The sequence below is a fragment of the Pogona vitticeps genome, chromosome 2, assembly GCF_051106095.1.
Source record: "Pogona vitticeps strain Pit_001003342236 chromosome 2, PviZW2.1, whole genome shotgun sequence".
NCBI classification, from domain to species: Eukaryota; Metazoa; Chordata; class Lepidosauria; order Squamata; family Agamidae; genus Pogona; species Pogona vitticeps.
This window is the reverse complement of record NC_135784.1, coordinates 111,286,201-111,303,388: the sequence shown is the minus strand read 5'-3', so window position 1 is coordinate 111,303,388 and position 17,188 is coordinate 111,286,201. Positions and strand designations below refer to the sequence as shown.

At 41.9% G+C, this 17,188-nt stretch overlaps 1 protein-coding gene across 1 annotated transcript in view; it reads left to right on the top strand.

The window, feature by feature from the left end:
* Positions 1-794: 794 nt before the first annotated feature.
* ERGIC1 (endoplasmic reticulum-golgi intermediate compartment 1) overlaps positions 795-17,188 on the top strand; it is a 111,125-nt gene continuing 94,731 nt past the window's right edge. Inside the window, exon 1 of the mRNA XM_020806859.3 lies at positions 795-932. Coding sequence (XP_020662518.1) covers positions 913-932 — 20 coding nt within the window. The 5' untranslated portion in view covers positions 795-912. The remainder of the gene's footprint in view (positions 933-17,188) is intronic.

The window sequence follows — 17,188 nt, the reverse complement described above, 5'->3', positions numbered from 1 at the left end:
ACTCCCTTTTCGTGCCCGCCCGTTCTCCAGCTGCTTCTGTAGATTTATTTCGTGGCTGGAATAAATGAATAATTATTTAAATAATCTTATGCCAGGGGTGTCGTTTTGGCAGTGCGTTGCCCTTCTAGGGTAAGTGATGAATATGCCTGCATGTTATAGTGAGGTTCGGCTGCCACATGGGGTGAGATTCTTTCGGTTTGACTCAGAGAAGTGCTAACGGCTAGCCTGCCCGCGCTTTCAGTGGGGGAAAAACAATACATTCTAATCCCCTCAGCCAGGACTGACTTTTAAACGTGGCTCAGACTGGGTGATATCTTTTTACAACGCAGAGCTTTTCGGTTCTCTTTAAAATGTAATAGCTAGTCTTTAAGGTGCCACGTGTTTTTGTCTTTATTTTTATTTTTATTTTTATTTTTATTTTTATTTTTATTTTTATTTTTATTATTATTATTATTATTATTATTATTATTATTATTATTATTATTATTATTATTATTATTATTATTATTATTATTATTATTATTATTGCTTTGTCTCTTTCGTTTTTGCCTGATCGGCTCCCTCGGTGTAATTCACACGAGCAAGCCGACTTGTCCAGTATCTTTCCCAGTAAAAGCACACGAGGACGCCCCGGAGCACGACAGGTCCGCACGCACAGCCTCTCCACCAACTTCCTCCGGCTGCGTGCCGGCGCCCACCTTCCCGTCCCCTTTAACTCCGTGGCGGAAGCGGCGCGGCGGCCGGTCTCTGGCGCCCAATGAGTTTGTGCGGCGCGTCCTCTGGCCTGACCGGGCTGGGCCCGTCACTTCCTGCCCCTGGAGCCGGCACGGCTGCGGCTGAGATCCTGGGGAGGCGGAGGAGGAGGAGGAGCAGGAGGGGGGTGGGGAGGCTTGCGTTGCGTTCGCCACCACCATGCCCTTTGATTTCAGGAGGTGAGTGCAAATGACCCCGGGAAAGGGGTGCGAGAGAGAGAGAGAGGATGAATGAATGAAATGAATGAATGAATGAAGAGCACCCTGGGGCACGGGCTGAAGTCGTGGAGATGCTCCATCCACTACACGGGAAGGGAGTGCTGGTGGGTGCACTCACACGTCCTTCCCACTTACTCCCGCTCCCAGTTGCTTGTGAAGCTGTCACCTTTTTTTCATAGGGAGACGGAAAGTGAGGAACCAGCAGTCCCCCTGGGTGCACAGTCTCTCTCTCTCCCGGATGCACGCTAGGATGGGAGAAAGGTGCGGGTGTAGAAGATAACATGGGCAAATCCTCAGCCTTTCCTCTGGCCACCTTGCATTGTAATGCATGGGGCAGAAGAAGCACCACTGGCTTATCCTATTGGGGAAAAAAAATGAGAGCTCACATTTCAAGTTTTAAAAAGAGACTTCATATGAAAAAGTGGTTCTCTTTGAGGCACAAGGAAGTAGCTGGACCAGATGGAGCTTGAAGGAAAATGCCACCTGGATTTTTTTTTTGCCACCCCAGAAATGAGGGTGATGGAGAGAGGGGAGTGTCTGTTGGAAGAACCTGGGCTTGACTAGTGGTTTGTCTGGCAGCATCAGAGTGTGACTCATTATTCTCCATTATGTCCCTTTAGCAAAATTCCTGCTAATTTGGATCCCTTGCTTAAAGGCTGTGCCGAATAGAACGATTATTTCCCCATCTATTCCTTGGGTGGATATTCTTGAAAGAGTATGTCTACTCAGGAGTTAATAGTAATAGATCCTTACATTCAGTAGGATTTGCTCTCTGAGATTGCAGTTGGTCGGATTGCATAGTAGCTGTTACTGAGCCTGAGGATAAATTCCTTGGAGCCCAAGGAAAACATATAGTGTCTCAGTGTAGAGGACACCAAAGAGGCCACCGCAGTCCTCATAGCAGTGGGTAGTTTGTGCAGAACTGATAGGAGAATGAAAGAAGAGAGTTGAGGGGAAGGAGAACCTGAGCTTCACCATAGATACATGCCCTTCAGTGGTGCTGGTACAGCTGTGTGACAAAGAGATCCTTGCTCTTACATTGGTGGTACTCTTGTACTGCCTGTGAAACTGAAGAGATGCCAAGTGGTCACTGGCAAAGTTCTGTCCTTTCTCATCCGCAAATAGTGAATGCTGTATTTTTGCCCTTCTTCCAGGTTTGTCTTTTAAGGTTTCCACCATACAGTACTGCTGCCTGAGGCACTTCAGCCCTTTGTGTTATTTTTCCCCCCAAGCACCCATCATTCAGTCTTATGTTCCTTCCGCCTTTCCATCTCTTATTTCTGCCTTTACTCTGATTCCATTTGGCATGTTGTTTCTCTTATGTAATGCAATTCTTAATACTAAAACAAATGACAATCTGTTATGCTAAAATGGCATTTTCCTTTAGCCCTGTTAATTTTTCAGACCTAGTCCTGTTTTCTTATCAGATCTCTCCAAAAGACCAGTTGAACTTGTTATCTCAAATTGTGTTCTGTGTTGCAGGCTTTTAGGCTGAACAGAACACTTCAGCTGTGGAACAGTTCTCTTTTTTTGGTTGATGGTTAGTACTATGCTTAAAATAATTCCATATTTATAATATACTGAGACAGGTAATTCAGGATCCCCAGCTATTCTGTTGATAGCAACTTTTGAAGGCCCAGTTTCTTGCTGCTTGAATCAATATTATGCAGCCTGAAGTTGTTTCTATTTGTAAAGCCCCTACACATATGGGGTGTTGTGGGGGGAAATATCTGGATGGGGTTGATTTTGCGTGGGGCTCTGCACACTTATTTGTAATTTTAAAAGAAGATAAAGATTTCCTGCTTTCTATATATTTAACTTCTAATTTAATGTTTAATGCTTGATTTAAATGGTTTCACAACCAAGATTTGAAGCTGAAGTTATAGGGTAAGGCATTATCCTTCTGAGTTTACTTCCTTCTGCTTGCACCTTGAGAAGAGTGAGAACACAATCTCTGTTTTTGTTTATTTTGGGGTGTTCATATCTCCCTGAAGGAGAAAACAGGTGGAGTTGTAATTCTTATGAAGAAAGACATAGTGTTATTACATAACATCTCAGATGTAACTGGTATTTTGTGAGATCCTTGCTCCAAGCCCTTATGACATAAATTCACACAAAAGCAGCAGGCTTTAAGGAAGTGTGTATGTGTAGGGTAGTGGCATAGAAGGTGTATACAACATCTGGAGTCTATTCCTTAGCCTATAATTGTGATTATATAATGTTGTTAGGTTACTGTTCTTCGTCAGATACTTCAAGGTGCCGAGGTGTACTGAAAAAGGAAATAAGAGGATTCTGTTTAATCATTCATGGCACCTTAAATAAATGAGTGGTGTGGGAATACTGTTATTTTCCACAGGACAAATAATAACAAGGCAACACTGGTCAATGGTGCATTGAGGTGGTTTTTCCCCCTTAATTTGTAGACGTGTGTAATGTGTAGGCTTTAGGTCATTACCAAGTGGTAAAGCCTACTGGAAAGTCTGTTTAGAGACAGTTCGCCTGTATGGAGCTAACATTGCAGATGAGTGTTGATACTGTTTCTATTGAGAATGCAACAGTGAAAAGAAGTGTTTCTACAGCCTTCAGTAATTCAGAAATGTTTGGGACCTTTTGAAAAATATGAATGGTAGCAACCACAGTGCAACATTTGTGTACCTTTTGTAAATTTAAACAGGCTGTAATGTTTAAAAGTTTGTACTGTGGAGATGACGAATGCCCTCTTTTGACCTTTTCCAAACTTAGAGTGTATCTGCGCCACACAGTTCTAAGTACTGTAGTTTGATACCACTTTAAACTGCCATGTCTCTATCTTGTGAAATCCTGGGATTTAGAATTTAGTGAGGTGCTTAGAATTCTCTGCTAAACATTTCTAATGCTGTAGTTGAAAATAATGCATTAAAGCAGTGGTTCTCACCTTTGGGTTCTCTTATGCTTTATTCTTAGGCTCCCCACAGCTCTGGGCAACAAGACCTGTAGTCTGATATACTGAGAACTGAAATCTAACATTTAGAGGTCCAAAGGTTAAGAATCCCTACATTTATAGCCAGGGCGGATTTCATTTTAATTAAAAAAACCAGATCTTTGGACAATTAAAATTAGAAAATTGGTTTTTAAAAATTTAATTTGTGATTTAAATCAATTTGATTTTTAAAAACACATTTATTTTTGTCCACCCTGCTTATAGCTCTAACAGAGAATTATAAATATGGTGATGAAACACAAATTCCAGGATTCTGTTTGATACCAGTTAAGGCGGTACTGAATTGCCATAATTGTATAGATGCACTCTTGATTTTCCAGTCTCAGACACAGTTTTTTATCCATCCCTTGCATTTGTATTTTACAAGGTGTGCAGGACAGCAGGTGTGGGGAAATCTAATTTTATCTAATTTCACCGTTAAATTCTTACACACAATTCTGAGTTGGGAGCTGAATTGGATAGGCAATCATATAGTTCGTCGTCGTTTAGTTGTGACCGACTCTTTGTGACTCCATGAACCAGAGCACGCCAGGCGCTCCTATCTTCCACTGCCTCCTGGAGTTGTGTCAAATTCATATATTTACAATGCAAAAAAATCTAGGAGCATAGAAAACTGACTTATGCAAAGTCAGATCTCTGGTTCAACACACTCAGCATTGTCTACACTGCTTGGCAGCAACTCCTCAAGGTCTTTGATGAAGTCTTTTCTAGACTTACCTCTAGATGCTTGAGATTGAATCAAGGACAAACTGCAGGCAAAACATGTACTCTCCTCTGCTGACCTATGGCCCTTCTATATTTTACAGCATCCAATCTCTGACAAAAGATAGGCTGCTGCTCCCAGAGACAGATGCATCTCTTGTGTGGTTTTCAAGGGTTGCCCTATGCAGTGTACTTTGCAGTAGCGGCTGATCTCGTAACCTCAAGCCATTTCTGCTTCTACGCCAAACAGCTATGATTATTATTAACATTCACAGCAGTCTTGCAACCTATGCAAACAATATTTCTTTAATCTGTTTGTTCTTAGCAAGGAGTTCCTGTTTCTTGCTTAACAGCACAGTCTTCTTGTGTATATTTATTTAAAAAGAAGCCACACTTTATCAAGAGGAACCTTTACCTATGAAGGCATGTAGAGATTACAACTTCAGAACAGTCCTATCCCATCCTTTGATGGTTAGAGAGGGTGAGGAGGTAACAGGGCTAACTTTGTCCTACCTGTGGAGAGTAGCTACAATGGAGGAGATCCACTATACTAGAATCCCTTCATCCACCCGAGCAAAAAGCTCTTTCTGAACAGCCCCGAGAGGTGACTTTCAGGATGTGAATTGGAGCGAGCTTTGGATCCACTGGATTGAAAGTTACTCTCTTCCTCAGCAATAAGATTCATGCAGGCAGCTCACTTACACCAGCTTGGAAACAAGCAAGCAAGGAAGAAAGCAAAGAAACAAAGTCCCTCTTCATCTGAGTCTCAGGTGTTGTTCAGAATTGAGGGGGGGGGGGAAGAGAAATCAATAATAAAATAGTGGTACTATGAACATTTAATACCTTTGTGCTTAAATAGCCACATTCTGGTTTTGGCAACAAATATACAAGTGGTACTGATCCCATTTAAGAGTTGTTGAACCAATGTGACATTGATAGTTGACATCTTATGCTGGCATAGGTGTGCGTCTCCATAAGTGTGGTTAAGGCAGGACAGAAATGAGATGTTATTGTTGCACAGCAAGATATTGCCCAGAAAGAAGAATTATGGCATGGTGTGGGAAGAATGTTGGAACGATGATATTACCTGGTGTTAAAATTTTGGAAATACTCAGTTTTTCTGGTGAAAATGGGAAATGTTTTTTTCCAAGAAAAATGGAAATTTTCAGAAATTTTACATCACTTTCATGACTAGAGATGTAAACATTTCTGTTCTTTTCCAGAAAAAAAATTCCTGTTTTTTTCCAGGAAAAAAATGGGAATTTTCAGAAATTTTACATCAGTGTTTGAACCAAGGATTGTCTTTGTACAATTCAAAACTTGACAACTATGATTAATGAAAAATACATACTGCATGCAGCTTCGCAACCTCATAAACTATAACCATTGTTGTATCAGAAACAATATTGATATAAGGCAGCCTCATGCATATCCCTCTACTGTATATTTGTTAACTAAAGTAGGGATCAGATTTGTAAATATCAGGAACAGAGAGTCTTACTTACTGGCAACAATGGGATATGACTTGTATGTTTCCCGTTTGTTATGTATGTGATCTTGCCATTCTCATAAAATTCTCCTTCCTGCTGATTGTGAACGTTGCTTGCTGATGATGGTTTCCTTATTAGTTTGTTCTTTTGGCAGCCTAGTCAGCAGTTCTCCCACTGCTTTTTTATTTGAGGAAAACTGGGAAGATGTGTTCTTATTTTTGGAAAGGTAATTTAGTAACCTGGCAGTACATGTAGATCTGATATCAGTGGTTAATGGGAAAAGACATATTTGAGAGTGAGTTTGACTGTGCACTCCTACACATGTCTACTCAGAAGTAAGACCTGTTGTATTCAGTAGAACGTCTTCCTTGGAAATTGTGTTTAGAATTGCACCCCAAATCTCACAAGTTGTGTTTAGAATTGCACCCTAAATCTCACAAGTTTTTAGAAAACTGAATTTGCTTGCCAGGTTGGTAAGTCAGATTGTGTGTTCTTTTGGTGCACCCGCCTCATTAATGCAGCTTGTTCCACAACATTGTGTTGAATTGATTTGTTTGAAAAGATCTCATAGTTCCATGTAGAAAATCAACACTGCTTCTGAAAACAAAAGGCAGTAGGTAGGGTTTTTGTGAAGAACTAAAAGAAATGGCCAGTGCTAACGTCTTGCTTACATGTGCTTTGCTTATGAGATGAGCTGTTCTTCAAGTAGTTTGCCTTTTTGTCTAATAACTGTGATGTGTATGCCTCCTAGTTGCTTGTAGACATTGTAACTTCAGTTGAAGGCATTTCAGACAGTTACACATCAAATGTGTTTGTATATCATGTGGAGCCATGATTTATGTTAGCTGTTGCTTTAGCTATGAATTGTCATACAAACCATGCAGTTTTCCCTCCTTCTTGTCTGTTCTTCTCATGTCACTTTTGTCAGTATGAGCAGCTGAAGAAACTAGACAGGAATAGGCCATGGTTCTGGATTCAGATGTCACAGCAAGCAAGGGTTGGAACAAACCAAGAGTTAACAAGCCAGCAATCACCTTTGGGTTATAAACATGCTTTATGGCTGGCTAACAAATAATGGTTTGCTTCCAGTTTAGCTTAGAGATAACAAGCCAAGATTCAGCAAACTAAAAACTGGTTGAGAGTTGAATGTGAATTTGGCCAAAGGCCTTCCTTGGGAGGAAAGAAGTAACAAAATACCTTTATGTATAGCTGTCTAGTCCTCAAAGAATATTGTTGACCTGAAAAAGGTCTGGAAAAGCACAATCAAAATTATTAGGGGACTGGAAATCCTTTCCTTCAAGAAATATCTAAAGCATTTGGACTTCCTAGATCTGGTTGTGGAATGGGGGATTTAGTAACGGTAGATATAATACAGTAAAGAATTCTATAATGTGGGAAGAGAAGACTGCTTTTTATTTTTAAGACTAAAACTTGGGATTACCAATTGAAATAATTTGGCTGTAGGTAAGTGAATGTGATAAACGGGACAAGAGCATAAAAGCTCTCGTCGGAGTGTTGTCCCCAAGTAAGACCTCCAGAGAGGCACAGACCACTCCACTGCCAACACCTCCCAGGAAAGTGCATCAGGAGACAGATACCCGGGAGCTGGAAATAAGCCTGCAGGGTCTGAGTATAACTACACAAACGAAGGGAGAATTGCCGGGAAGGGAAGAAAAGTGGTGGTCTTTGGCAGAGGTGGGAATGGCTAGTATAAATAGAGAGGATGACCAAATCCCGGGTGGCTGGGAACTCATCTGGGTAGAAGACCCCTGGACAGGGAAATGGGAAAAGGTGAAAGTACCCAGAGAGGAGGCAGACTACCGTTGACGGAGGGGACTCCCTCAACTCCCATCTTATTGGGATGAGTCTGAGGCGAGAGAGTGGAGGAGGAGATTGAGGGAGGAGAAGGAGGCTGTGGCTCGAGAAGCGGAAGGACATTGAGCACGGTGAGCAGAGGAGGTACGGAGGATGATATGCCACCAGGACCATGGGAACAGCTTACAGGCGAGAGAGACTTGGTATGGCGAGGGGATGAGGATGACGAGACCTCACCGCTATTAAGGAAAGAAGGAGCTGAAGCCGATGTGCCGGACCATGACTCCTTTATGGTGGGACCTTGGGACATTAAATCATTGAACCCGTTTGACTCTGAACTTTGGTTGCCCTTGGCTACGCAAGAGAAGTTACAACAAGATTCATATAAAGAAGTACATTGGTGCCCCGCATAGCGACGTTAATCCGTTCCGGATTAATCGTCGCTATGTGGAAACATTGCTAAATGGAACGGAAAAACCCATAGGAACGCATAAAACTTCATTTAATGTATTCCTATGCGGGATAAACTCACCGTTCAGCGATGTTCCTCCATAGGGGCGGCCATTTTAGGTGCCTCTGAAGCAAGGCAACACAGCGGGGCGGCCATTTTTGAACCACCGACCAGCTGACCGAAAATGGGGCCTTTGGCATTTTCCCCCAGCTGAGCGGCGGGAGCTTCAAAGGCCCGCCGCTCAGCTGGGAGAAAATGTCAGCAGTCGGTCGGCAGTGGCTTTGGAAGGACCCCGAAGCCACCGCCGACCGCCGACATTTGCCTTCCGAGCTCTCAAAGGGCTTCCCCCCCCGACATTGGAGAAAGCCCTTTGAGAGCTTGGAAGGCTCTCAGCAGCGGTGGGGACAGGGTAGGGGGTGTCCATCCGGACCCCCCTACCCTGCGCCCGCCGCCGGGAGCCGCGCCGCGCCGGCCTATCCCAGCCATGTTGGGACTCCTGGGAGTCCGAGCATGGCTGGGATAAGCGGGTGCGGTGCGGCTCATGGCGGCGGACGCAGGGTAGAGGGTGTCCGGATGGCTTCCAGGCGAAGCACTGGAAGCCATCCGGAACCTCCCCTGCCCCTGCCCCCGCCCCCGCCGCTTGGAGCCACCCCGCGCCCGGCCAGCGCGTCCAAACGGCGGCGGCGGAGCCTTCCCTCTCCTCCCGGCTCTGCCCGTCCCACCCCTCACCTTCATCGCCGCCGCCGCTGGGTTTCGGAAGCTGCTTCCAAAGCCCGGTGGCGGAGAAGGGGGTGAAGGGTTGGGAGGAGGGCAGCCGGGATCCGCGTCACGGCTGGTTAACCCATCCATGGTCAGACTCTCGGGAGTCCGACCATGGATGAGGTAGCCGGCCGCGAGGCGGATCTAAGCGGCGGCGGCAGCAGGGTGGGAGGGGTCTGGATGCCTTTCAGGCATCCTGGGCTTGGATCCGCCCCACAGCCGGCTACCCCATCCATGGTCGGACTCCCGAGAGTCCGATCATGGATGGGGAAGCTGGCCGCGACGCAGATCCCAGCGGCGGGGGCAGGGTGGGAGGGATATGGATGCCTTTCAGGCATCCGAAGGGGAATCCCAGCGGTGGCCTGCGAAGGACCCTTCAAAAGGGTCCTTCCGAGGCTACCGCCGGCATTTTCCCCCAGCTGAGCGGCGGGGCTCCCACTCAGCTGGGGGGAAATGCCCCCTCCGAAGGGGAATCCCGGCGGTGGTGGCCTCGGAAGGACCCTTCGGAAGGGTCCTTCCGAGGCTACTGCCGGCATTTCCCCTCAGCTGAGCGGCGGGAGCGGTCCTTCGGAGGCTCCCACCGCTCAGCTGGGGGAAAATGGGGCCTATGGGGAAAAAATCGCAAAGCAATTTTTCCCCATAGGCAACATCGCAATTCGATCGCAAAAGTGATGGCAAAAAAGCCATCGCTATGCGGATTCATCGTTAAACGGGGTACTCGTTATATGAGGCACCACTGTATTACCCTTGTCTAAAGAAATAAACGACAGTTTCGACTTTGGTTCAAAAAAGATTCCTGTTTATTTTAACAAAAGGGGAGGGCTGAACCTCGAACCTTCACAGTGAACTACTTCATGTAACATAATTAATGCATACAGTTAATTTATGTAAAGGCCATTGGCTTAGATGCCTTTAAAAGGAGGCTAATGATAGCAGTTTGAGAGGAGTGGAAGTGAAAAGTGGCATCAAAGGAATTAATAGGTTATTGGGTTTTTTTTTAAACAATGGGAGCGTTTAAGATTAATAAGTAAAGCTGAAAAAATACAGTTAAATTCTTACTGTGTACAGCTGTGGGATGTAATCACAGTGCCTCTAACCATGTCAGGAAAATGGGCTTATGCATTTATATTAGGTAAAAGTAAAGCTAATATATCTGAAAGATGGCATGATTTCATGATGCATGTAATTCAAATGCACAATAGTATTTACCAAAGTCTTTTCCCTGATTATAGAAGAGAAATTGAACAAATATGGTTATTGAAAGGAGTTATGAAGAGAAATCTCCAAACTGTTGGCAGTTTCCACTTGTGTCTTACATGTAAAGTGAAAGAGGGAAAATATTTAAATGAACTACGTACTTTCTGTCAATAATCAGACTTGCCATGATGTCTATCTATGTTTTGTCTGTTTTTCTTTCTGCATTGTTTTTCTTTTCCATTTGTCATTTTAATTTTTGTAACGTTTCAGTTAAAAATAAAATAGTAAAATAAATTACCTGAAACAACTGCTTTGATGCTGGCTTTGTGGGTGCTCTGTGCCTCTCAGTATCATAGGAAGGTCTTGTTTCTGTTCTGTTTGTGGGCTTCCCAGAGGTATTTGATTGGCCACTGTGGAAAAAGAAGAAGAATCTGAGCTAGACAGACACTTGGTCTGGTCCAGCTGACTGCTTTTGTGTTCTGAGTGAATCCTTGAAAATTAAACTGAAGAACATATATGGTACTTGGTGTCATGGTGAGTAGAAGTGGCTGTAGTCTCTCCTACTGAAGAAGTGATGGAACCTCATATACAGTATATAGCCACTGTGTGATGAAAAGGACTATGTGGACTAGTGATGTATAGATTTGTGGGTTTAGACCATAATTCGTAAAATTCCCTAGGCAGCTATAAGAATTGTAGTCGAAAAATACATATTTGCATACCTCTAAATGCTGGCTGTGGGATTCTGGGAAATATAGTCCTCAAAAATTAACCTTTGCCTAGTTCTGATATTGGTATAGTATTAAGGACATATTCTGCCCCTCCAGCTATTGCAGCTGTGCATTCTTTAGTCATAATGTGGCACTCTTACCTGGAAGCGTGCAGGTTAGTATGTACAGGTGTGAAAACTGGACTGTGATGAAAGCTGACAGGACTAAAATAAATCCATTTGAAATGTGATGTTGGAGGAGTGCTTTATGGATACTGTGGGTCTCCAGGACGACAGATAAGCAGGTTATTTATTAAATTAATTCTGCCCTCCCACTAGAAGCTACAGTGGCTAAATTGAAATTATTTTGCTTTGAACGTTTCATGAGAGAAGGAGTCTCACTGGGAAGAGAATAATGCTGGGAAAAGGCATTATTAAAGGCAGTAGGAAGAGTGGAAGACCAAACATGATATAGATTGATTCAGTGGCTTAAATCCAGTAGTAAGTGGCAATTTGAGTGTGCCAATTAAATCAAGTGGAACTTCTGGAGGAGTGGGTTCACCAAAGCCCCACTGTTTCTATGGATTTACTTCAATTATGTCTTACTACTGGATTTCAGCCAATAAAAGAAGTCATGCTCTTCAATTTGCAGGACCTGAGCAGGTCTGTTAATGATAGGACCTTTCAGAGATCATTAATTCAAAGGGCTGCCGGAAGTCAGAAGTGATTTAATGGCGTGTAACAGCTCTACAATGTTCAGGTCAAGATTTGGGTTTCATTAGATCTTTATAACTTGCTTGGACGATGTTCTGATTATATTGGGAGTCTTTCTCATTGGGGGATACAGCAGAAGCAAATTATGTATGGATAGGTTTTTCAAGATGCTGCCTGAGGAATGAGAAAGAGAAAATATCAGAGCTTAGAAAATTTGTGGGGTTTTTAAATTACTCCTGGATTTTTCTCTTTCGTTCCTGAGCAGTTAGTCTCATGTCTGATTCTAAATAGCATTTCACATATTACAGAGACAGATTTTCTGCCAAATATATACTCAGTAGGGAGTTGGGGTCAGTTGCCTGTATGATAGACATAGTTATATACACTTAGGAACATTTATGAGGTTAGCTAACAAACAAAATGGTGCACTGACCCACAGCGGTGCTTTTTTGTGAGTGAACTTTTCTGAAATTTTGAATATCTTCTCAGCCTTCTGAATCTCAGAGGAGCACAAAACTTTCCTCCCCCCCCCTTTCCCTTTCCTTTCCTGCTTTCTAATAAATCTGGGTGAACAACTTGGAGCGTTTCAGGACCCCTCCCCCCCACTTGCTACAGACTATCGTGCTGGCACGCCACTAGTATTTTATGGCGGAGAGGAAAAATTTGCTTTAAAACAATCTGGAAATGTTTATTTTTAAAGACATTTACTACTCCATATGGAAGAAGGGTACTATAGCTTGAGCATAGGTCCCAAAGGCATCTCTTAAAATACTATCACCTGCAGTATTTGTTTACCAGGAGTATGGCATTGACTTATTAAATAGAGGCATCTTTGTCTTGCTCCGTCTGTTATTTAGCATTGCTCCCCTGTATTCTATGGTTCCTTGTCCTGGGAGAAATTTATAACTCATTGGGATTCAGATGACCTTATTTTCCATTAGACCAAACGGGAAAAAAAAAAGAAAAAGAAAAAAAGGAGGAAATCTTAATGTCATAATGTTATGTTTCTCACATGTGACATCATGACTTCTGGTATGACGGCATTGTTTCCAGGATATCATGTTTCCCATAACATTTTCTGAATTTAGTTGGGAGTAGCGGAAAGGGTGTGAGTGAAACTGAGCATAAGTGCTCAAAAGATTAGTTGAGTTATATATAGGAATATGAGTTTGTTCATGGAAAAATAACAAAATGTCAGTTAGTGGATGATCTTCAACAAATAACAGTGACGCATTAGAATAATTTTGTGTGATTCCATTGCTAATTTTACTCTGCTTCCACTCAGTTTTGATATTGAGCAGAGTGGCCTATAGTTTGGTGAGTAAGCTGATGACCTGATACAGTTTGTCAAATACAGAAATTCATTCTGAAGGCACCAGGTGGATTGATTCTGTGATGCATCTTTTGGTCTGATCACTGAAGTGTGAAGGAAAAATTTCGTAAATGTTCATTTGTCACATTTTGTTGCTGTAAGGAATAGCTTAATGGATGAGAAACCGCTTGCCTCTTTGAATGGGCTGTTTATATCTGTACATTTGTGTTAGATTCATAATGGTACCATGATTCATAAAAAGTAACATTTCATATTTTGTCTGTTACGTGCTTATTTTTAAATCAGGCTTTTACCAGGCTTAGTATTTAATCTCTTTTAAAGCTGAAATGGCTGCTCTGAAATTGGGAGAGTACGCCCCTTATAAAACGTGGCTTCAATTTGAGAAGGTAATAATATTAACTGGGCCTCTTATTCAGTCTTATGTTAGAAGAGATGATACTTATTTCAGGCTAATATTAATTTAGTAGAATTACTGTATAGTGTAATAGAAAGAAGAACCAATTTAGCTATGCACAGTCATATTTTTACTCTTTGTTGGTGCCAACGGGATAAAAGAGCCAACTCTCTTACTTTAGCATGGCAAAATGTGGTTGATGAGGGGGAGCTGGGGCATGATTGTGTATGAAATCCACCTGGGTAATACATTCAGATATAAGGTTAATTCCTATTATTCTTTTCTATGTGGAGAATGCAAATATTTGAACTACGGCAACTGTCCTGTGTGTATTTTTTTGTGTAGCATTATGGTTCACCTAGGATTTATGAAGCACATGTTCTTGACAAGAAGACTTAAGAAACCTATCTGTAGCTGTATTTCCTCTATATTACACTTCATGGAATGATACATTGTATATGGTTTATAATTTCTTAATTGTATCCTAGCATTAGTAGAACAAGCGCTGCTGATTTCTAGTAGCTTTGGTTAACAATTTAAACAAGTGGGAAGATATGAAGGACTTTTGGGGGAGCAATCCTACAGCCACTTATCCGGGAGCAAGTATTGATCTCAACTGGGTTTTCTTTTGAATAGACCTTATTTCAGTGATGCTTGTTGCCTTCCAGCTAAGACTTGGAGTCCCTTTCTTTACCCCACTATGAGTTAACGCAATTCAAAACCAGCGTACCAATGGTATATCAGAGTGGATGACTTTGTTTCTATTGCTCTATTCATAAGCATTATGCTGTTAAAAGAAGATATTCAAGGTATATCCACAAACCCTGTTGGTTGTTATTCAAGAATTATATACAGTACTATTCTACCATAAGGCTCCTCAATGTAAGATTAACTGAGATAGGACATGACCTTTTTAAGTCTTTGCTCTGTTCCATCAGATGCAGGAGGTTATTGGGAAAATAAGAGATTTGTAGTTGACTGTATTGTGTAGAAACATTGTTAGGGTACTTCACCTTGAAAGCTGAAATTGGGCACATACATAATCCAAGATATCTTTCTTAACATCACAGGCTGATAATCAAATTAAAATATATTATATTCTTAAATTAGACTTTAATAGGATTTTAGATATATCTGTTATATTTCCTCTTAAAAATAATCTGGTTTAGGTAAAGATAAAGGTTCCCCTTGACATTTAGTCCTGTTATGTCTGACTTGGGAGCATGGTGCTCATCCCTGTTTCCAAGCCGAAGAGCCAGTGTTTTGTCCGTAGACAGTTTCCATGGTCATGTGGCCAGCACAACTAGACATGGAATGCTGTTATCTTCCCACCGAGGTGGTACCGATTTATCTACTCAGATTTTTACATGCTTTCGAACTGCTAGGTTGGCAGGAGCTGGGAAAAGCGACAGGAGCTCACTCCGTCACGTGGATTTGATCTTACGACTATTGGTCTTCTGACCTTGCAGCACAGAGGCTTCTGCAGTTTAACCTGCAGCGTCACCACGTCCCTGGTTTAATCTGGTTTAAAATCCCATTAAACTGATTTAGGCACTTAATATATCTATTATTAATGAGACTAATTCATAATTAATTCAGTGGACCTCTGTGAAATGTATTGGTTTAAATCCTGTAGATAACTCTGTATGAAGTTTTCCTGAAACCGTGCTTGAGTGGGTTAAATATTATAAATATGCCGCAACATATGATTTATTAGCTTTGATCTCACACTTCCCTTCTACAAATGGAAGGACTCCTTTAATCATGGAAAGGCGATCTGGTGGAGGCTACTGTGTGTAGAAGGGGAGATTTCTTCTCATTCTCCTTGCAGCCCAATGTGTTGCTTTCCTTACTGTTCTGGTTAGTCCCCCAAAACCCTCCAGAGAAGCTTTCACAGCGAGCTGCAATTTGGAGAGAAATTAAAAAAGAATTCCTCTATTCCACCCCATGGGAGCATTCCTCATGGCCACCTGGGGTTCAAGGATATTTGGCAAATTATTTATTTAGGTTTATGTATTTGCTACATTTATATCCTGCTTTTTCTGCAGGGAGCTAATGGTGCTGCACTTCACTTCTTTATTTTATACTCACAAAAGTCTTGTGAGCTAGGACAGGCTGAGAGAAGTTACGAATATCTATGACTGTACTTGATGAAGACAGCATCGACATTTACTATTTCATGGAGCAATGCTGTTGTGCCCAGTGTCATTTTGGCCTGGGTAGGACAAAGAGGCCATTTGGGTTTCGCAAGCTTCAAAGCAGCCTTGATAAGATTGAAATGAATTGAATGACACGGATGGAACAGTTCAGCCTTGTTCTAAGTCAGCTGCCAAGCCTGGCTTATAGCAATTCCTGGGCTTTATGCTATATGGAGAAATTATTTTCCTTTGCTGCATCTCAGTGATGATTGTTTGTTTGTTTGTATGTTTGTTTATTATTTTATTTTATTTATTGAGCTTATATGCCACCCATTTAGACATAGTCTACTCTGGGCAGCTCACAAAACACGTAATAAAACAATTAATATAAATAACAATTTCCAACATTAACACATCCAGCAAATTGTTGCCATCCAGCAAAGCTAAAGGCATATTTCATAACCATCAGAACCCCTTCCTCTTCCTCAGTATTACTTGTTGCACTTCAAAAATCAGCATGCCAGTTGTTGATCAGACTTGTTCACTTTGTTTCTGTTTCAATGTGGCATGGACTTTAGTTGCGTAGCTACATCAAATTAGTTGTGTAGCTACATCGAGATTTGAGTGATGTCAAGTTAGCATTAGATGCTGGTGGGGCGTGTTGCCTATGGCTTTGTAGTCTTCCTTTCTAATAGCTAACTGGGAGCTATTCTTGTCTGTTGTATTCATTCAGTCCTTCAATTGCAATGACGTTTTGTAAGCTTTCAGTCAGTCCAAAAATGGGTTGGTCTCTTTGAATACCACTGCTGTTACTTGAACACATTTTCTTTGTGGTGACGTAACCAAGTGGTTGGCTTTAAAGAGGGAAAAAATCCGGCATCATGTGTGTATTTATTTGCTCTTACACTTGCTGGCTTATAGAAGGGACAGAGGTTTGGCACTGAGCACAAGCTAAAGCTGCAAACTTCCCTTAGAAAGTCAGTTTTGACTGCTCTGTTTTTTCCCTTTACAGGAATGGTCTTGTTTTTCTTTCTGATGCTTGTCTAATCCAGTTTAACTCAACAGGGTGTATGGAAAACGTTCAGATACAGCCATTGGAGAAGTACCGTATTTTTCCAAGTATAAGACTATACTTTTGTCTAAAATCTTTAGACTAAAAATTGAGGGTCGTCTTATACATGGAAGTAAGCTGAGGCGAGAACAAAAACAAGTGGAGGGGAAAGCAGGGATCAAAGCGATCCTGCAGCGCTTTAATCCCTTTCCCCCTACACTTGATAATCCCCATTTAGATTTCTTAATTTTGGATTAGAAAAGTGGGGGCCGTCTTATACATGGGGGCATCTTATACATTGAAAAATACGGTATATCTGCCATAGATATAAAAGGCTCAGAGCAAGTTTAATGTTTTATGTGTATGCGTGTTCAAAGATTAATCTAGCCATAGCAAAGCAAACTGGGTTGCGCCCATGGTGCTTAAAGCAGTTTACAGTTTAATTATGCAAGTTATACATTGACCCCCTCTGAGCTAGGTACTT